At 40.4% G+C, this 4,728-nt stretch overlaps 1 protein-coding gene and 1 long non-coding RNA gene across 3 annotated transcripts in view; both read left to right on the top strand.

Annotated features, from left to right (window-relative positions):
* LOC106951200 (calponin homology domain-containing protein DDB_G0272472-like) overlaps window positions 1–4,369 on the top strand; it is a 9,790-nt gene extending 5,421 nt beyond the window's left edge. The window contains exons 2-3 of one of the 2 annotated variants that reach the window (XM_015038584.1): window positions 2,406–2,856; window positions 3,356–4,369. In XM_015038584.1, the coding sequence (XP_014894070.1) occupies window positions 2,482–2,856; window positions 3,356–4,354 (1,374 nt within the window). In that variant the 5' untranslated portion in view covers window positions 2,406–2,481 and the 3' untranslated portion in view covers window positions 4,355–4,369. Of the gene's footprint in view, window positions 1–2,405; window positions 2,860–3,355 lie in introns of both variants that reach the window. The other variant, XM_015038585.1, reaches the window with a different exon arrangement.
* Window positions 1–4,728, top strand: part of LOC106951201 (uncharacterized) — a 20,761-nt gene that overhangs the window by 4,268 nt on the left and 11,765 nt on the right. The window lies entirely within an intron of this gene.

Here is a 4,728-nt window from a genome sequence, read left to right as displayed (position 1 = left end):
ATAAGTTTCTGTTTCTCGTGAGAAATGGACCTTGGTGTCTAACAGAATCAAAAATGTAACTCTATGGGCCCTTTGTCTAATAGCGTGCGACTCTTTCTCGGCCTTGGTAAAGCATCTCAACACTAGCTATAAATATCAATAGGTCTATCAATAGGTAGGCAGCTATCGGCCACACTTTATTTGACAATCTTTGCATAAGACTGACATGACATAACATCTGCCATGAGTCTTTATGAATGTTTACAACTGTCGTCATGAAGTGTCATTCGGTAAATGACACTTTTAATGCAAAGTTGCATTAAAAGTGTTGCATTATTTTGACAATAATGTCACTTTAATGCAAGGTTGGCACAGTTCATTGACTTTCACTGCAACTTCTAGACCAACTTTGCATTAAAAGTGTTATGATGATGGAGGTGTGGAGAACGAAGGCCTCCATATGTGGGTTGTTCTTTACCGCTGTGCCACCACAATACCCCACTGTGATTTATCTTTGACTAAAGTTATGTCCTCATATTATGCATTAAATTATCATAACTTACAAAATCATGCAAAGTTGGCACATTTAATGCAACTTTTAGAGCAACTTTGCATTAAAAGTGTCATTTACTGAATGACACTAAATGACAACTGTCAGTCATGTTTATGACAGTGTCATGTCAGTTTTAGGGTGCGTTCACACCCCTTCAAATAAAGTGTTTCCTACTTAATGAAACATTACCATGTTTGATGTTTGTGGTGAATGACATACAGACGAACAAGATAATCAGTCCAAGTTCGTCGTTTATTGAAAGTTCAGGAACTACAGCGGCTGTGATGCACCACAGCAAAGGTAAACAAAGATAAAATAACCTGAACAACTCAAAACCACTCGCACCTTTTTATTCTCTCTCTCTGTCATTTAACCTGTTATTCACTAGAGGACCCAAATTTGGGTCCTCNTATCCACAAACGCTCCTGCCAACCGGGACCACAGACAAACTTTACAGGGAAGACGGACACAGAGCCACACGCTGGGCAGCATGTTGAGATGTAAACTCCGCATATAATTGCTCGTTCGCAAAGATAAATCATTCTCACTGCTCCACAACGCGCCTCTGAATTCGCTACAACTTATTCCTGCGGTTCACATGGAGCTGCGCAACCAGAGCTAACGTGGCGGGTTTTAAACTCTTACCCAGAGTTTCTCCAAAGGACTATAATTCCTCACAGTAAGTTGATGTAAATATCCATACAGGTCACTCAGCCTGTGTCCAGTTTGAGTGAAAGGAGGTGCACGCAATCCCGCTGAGGTAAAGCAGCGGCAGCGCGAGGCAAAGCGCAGAGGCGCCAGCGGTGTGATCGGTCCGCGCTGTCGACTTTTAAATGCATAAACTATAAACCTATCTATTATAAACCTATCCCTTAGGAATTAATCTGCTCTGCTAGTGAAATGCTAAGAGCAAAAGAGACGCTTGCAGCCCGGCTTAAAAAAAAAAAAAAGATCTGTCCCCCCCCAGGAACGCTTAGCCTGGCGCGGGGCTAGTAAAGCATGGCGAGACGCCAGGTTATAGATATACATATATATAGTTCCGCCCCTGGATTGAAACATCTCTTTTACTAGAAAGTGTGAATAACTTCAGAGCTTTTCCTGGTTACCATAGCAATTGAACCTGTTACACTTCTACCTAACTGATGATGTCACTAGGATCCCAGGCTTTGTGTCATAGATTCTATGACATCAGCTCTGAACCCTTTGAATGTCTTGTTACTTGTGTTCTAAAGCCAGATGAGGACAACCCAACAAATTTATAGAGAATTTTAAATTTGAAACCGAAACATAAGATGGATTCTCGTCGTATACCCAGCAGAGTTATCGCGTCGTTAAAAGAGATGAGATTACAACCAAATGAAAAACTCAACATGCCTTTCAAAATTAAAGATGAGGATTGTAATTTAAGCAGCTTTATTTCAAAGGTGTCTGAAATTACAAAACATTTCAAACCTGACAGCACGACCAATACTGATTATAAAGTTGACTACAGTAAAATGTTCGCGGCAGACGGAACTGATCTTCAGACATGCATTGACCGGGATAATGAATTTCGAGAATTACAGGGGTTGATAGAAAGACACGAAGCTGGACTTCGCAAGTTACAGGAGAAGAAACCGAAACCTAGACCACAAAATGTTTACGCACGAGATGTGGAGAATTGGAAAGCCAAGCAGAAGAAACCTATATCAAAAACCTTGTTACAAATTGACAGACATGGAGTAAGACCTCTCTACTTGTCCAATGAGGATTCTGGAAAAGACAAAAATGACTTACCGATTATAAAGTCTTTGTCACGTAAAAAAGAACAGAAACCCAAAAAACAGGTTACTGAAAATGCAGAGAAACAAGTCGCAAGTCACAAGTCGCAAAGGCAAAAACACAAGAAAGTTAGTGAAGGCATTCGGTCACAATATGTACATGACGAGAGGGAGAAAAATGTTCCTGAAATGGTTAAATTTCAAGAGAAATGTAAGAAGATGGCCTATGATAATCTGCAGGATATAAGGAGACAAGAATATGTCAAAGACGCTTTAGAAGAGAAAAAGTTTTATAAAGAAATGACCAAGCAGGAGTTTGCCCAAAAGTTACTTGACAAACAGGAGAGAGAAAAGAAAGTTGAAATTAAAAAGTCTTTGACTGATGCATGGGATGGTCAAGTTGAATATAAACGGCAGAAGAAGATGGAAATGGACAAGATTAAAAAGCAAGGGTCTTATTCATTGATGGAATCAGAACGGTTGCATCGAACGGAGGAAGTTGAGAAGAAACAGAAGAAGCAAAAACTCAGCACACAGGACAAAACTGAGCAAAACATGAGGGACCAAATGATAACACAGTGTGAAATATATCAGAGTGTTGGTGACTCAAATGAAGGCTTTCAATCTAAATCAGTGTTTGTACAACACATTGATGTAGATGAGATGAGGCTTCCTGAAGAGTTTAATTCTCTAGAGGAATCTAGAAAGATTGTTTATGACAATCTGGATAATATAAAGAGGAAGGAAGCTGCCAACTTCGCTCTTTTGGAGGAAAGGCGATTTCAAGTGAGAGCTAAGCAGCAGTTAGGCCAAAAGTTACGAGAGGAGCAGGAGAGGGAGAAGAAAGCCATTTTGAAAAAGTCTCTGACACATTGGATGAACAAATTCAATATGTATATAGAAGAAGAAGGAAATAGTTGAAATTGAAAAGCAACAAATGGCTGCCATAATGGAGTCAGATAGACTGCATCAAATAGAGGAAATTGAGATGAAGAGACAGAAAAAAAGGAAAGACCGGAAATTTTTTTCAAGGCAGGATGAGACTGAGCCAAACATGGAAGACCAAAAGAAGACTGTGGATGATAATTTAGAGGATATATTGAAGAAAGAAGCTGCCTATGACTCTCTTTTACAAAAAAAGCTATGTAACAATATGGCCAAGGAGGAGGTTGCCAAAATGCTACGTGAAGCACATCATCAGGAGATGAAAACTCCAAAGCAAAAGCCTCTGGCTGATGAACTGGCTGCCCGATATCAATATAAACAGAAACAGAAGAGGGAAACGGACAGGACTGAAAGGCAAGGGGTGCTTCCCGGATATCGAGCTGAGGAAATAGGAGCGAGGAGACAGAAGAAGGATCCCCAGCAGAAACTGAAGACACAGAACAAGACTAAAAAATATATGGACAACCCAGATGCAATGCAGTGGGAAATGCATCACAGTGTTACTGAGCAAGGAAGAGATGTTCAGTATGAATCTGGCTTTCTAGACCATGAGAGTGACTGCGGCATTCCTGATAAGGACAGAAGTCGTGAAATACGTAAAAAAATAGTGTACGACCAACTGTCACTTATAAAGAAGGAAGAAGCTAAAAAAAGGGCTTTTATGGAGGATAAGTTATTGAAAGAAAAGAGACATCGGGAATCTGCAGAACAAAAGCGTGAAAAACTAGAGAAAGAGAAAAAAGCCGCAGCTATCAAGTCTCTGACTAATTCTTGGGATTCCCAGATACAACGTAAACGGCAGGAGAAAAAGGAACTTTGTGAGATTGAAAGGAAAGACATGACTTCATTAATTGAATTGGAAAGAGCGTGTGGAGGTGCAAATTGGAAAAGTATCAACGTTCCGCAAAACAAACAGCCTGCTGACAAACATAATGACGTAAAAACCAGCAATATTTCCAGACCTTTACTGAGTCGTCAGAAAGTTACCAATACCAAGCCTGTCAAACTTCCCTCACTGAAATCGAAATATGTGCACTTTTCTGAGAATTGCCAAGAGAACTGTAAAAGGGTAAAATTCCCATTAATTTACACTCCCAAATTGATTAGTGGGGGCTGAGTTCCATGTCGCCATTGCTGAAATAGGTTTTCTCTGGGTGCTCCAGTTTCCCTACAAAAACGACAGACCTCCAGTATTCCTACATAAACGACAGACCTCGAGTTTTCCTACAAAAACGACCGACAGACAGACAATAGGTTTTCTCTGGGTGCTCCAGTTTCCCTACAAAAACGACAGACAGACAGACAGACAATAGGTTTTCTCTGGGTGCTCCAGTTTTCCTACAAAAACGACAGACAGACAGACAGACAATAGGTTTTCTCTGGGTGCTCCAGTTTTCCTACAAAAACGACAGACAGACAGACAGACAATAGGTTTTCTCTGGGTGCTCCAGTTTTCCTACAAAAACGACAGACAGACAGACAGACAATAGG

Source organism: Poecilia latipinna, unplaced genomic scaffold (genome assembly GCF_001443285.1).
Source record: "Poecilia latipinna isolate Pla-1442-1.1 unplaced genomic scaffold, P_latipinna-1.0 Scaffold446, whole genome shotgun sequence".
NCBI classification, from domain to species: Eukaryota; Metazoa; Chordata; class Actinopteri; order Cyprinodontiformes; family Poeciliidae; genus Poecilia; species Poecilia latipinna.
This window is presented reverse-complemented; position numbering and strand designations above follow the sequence as displayed.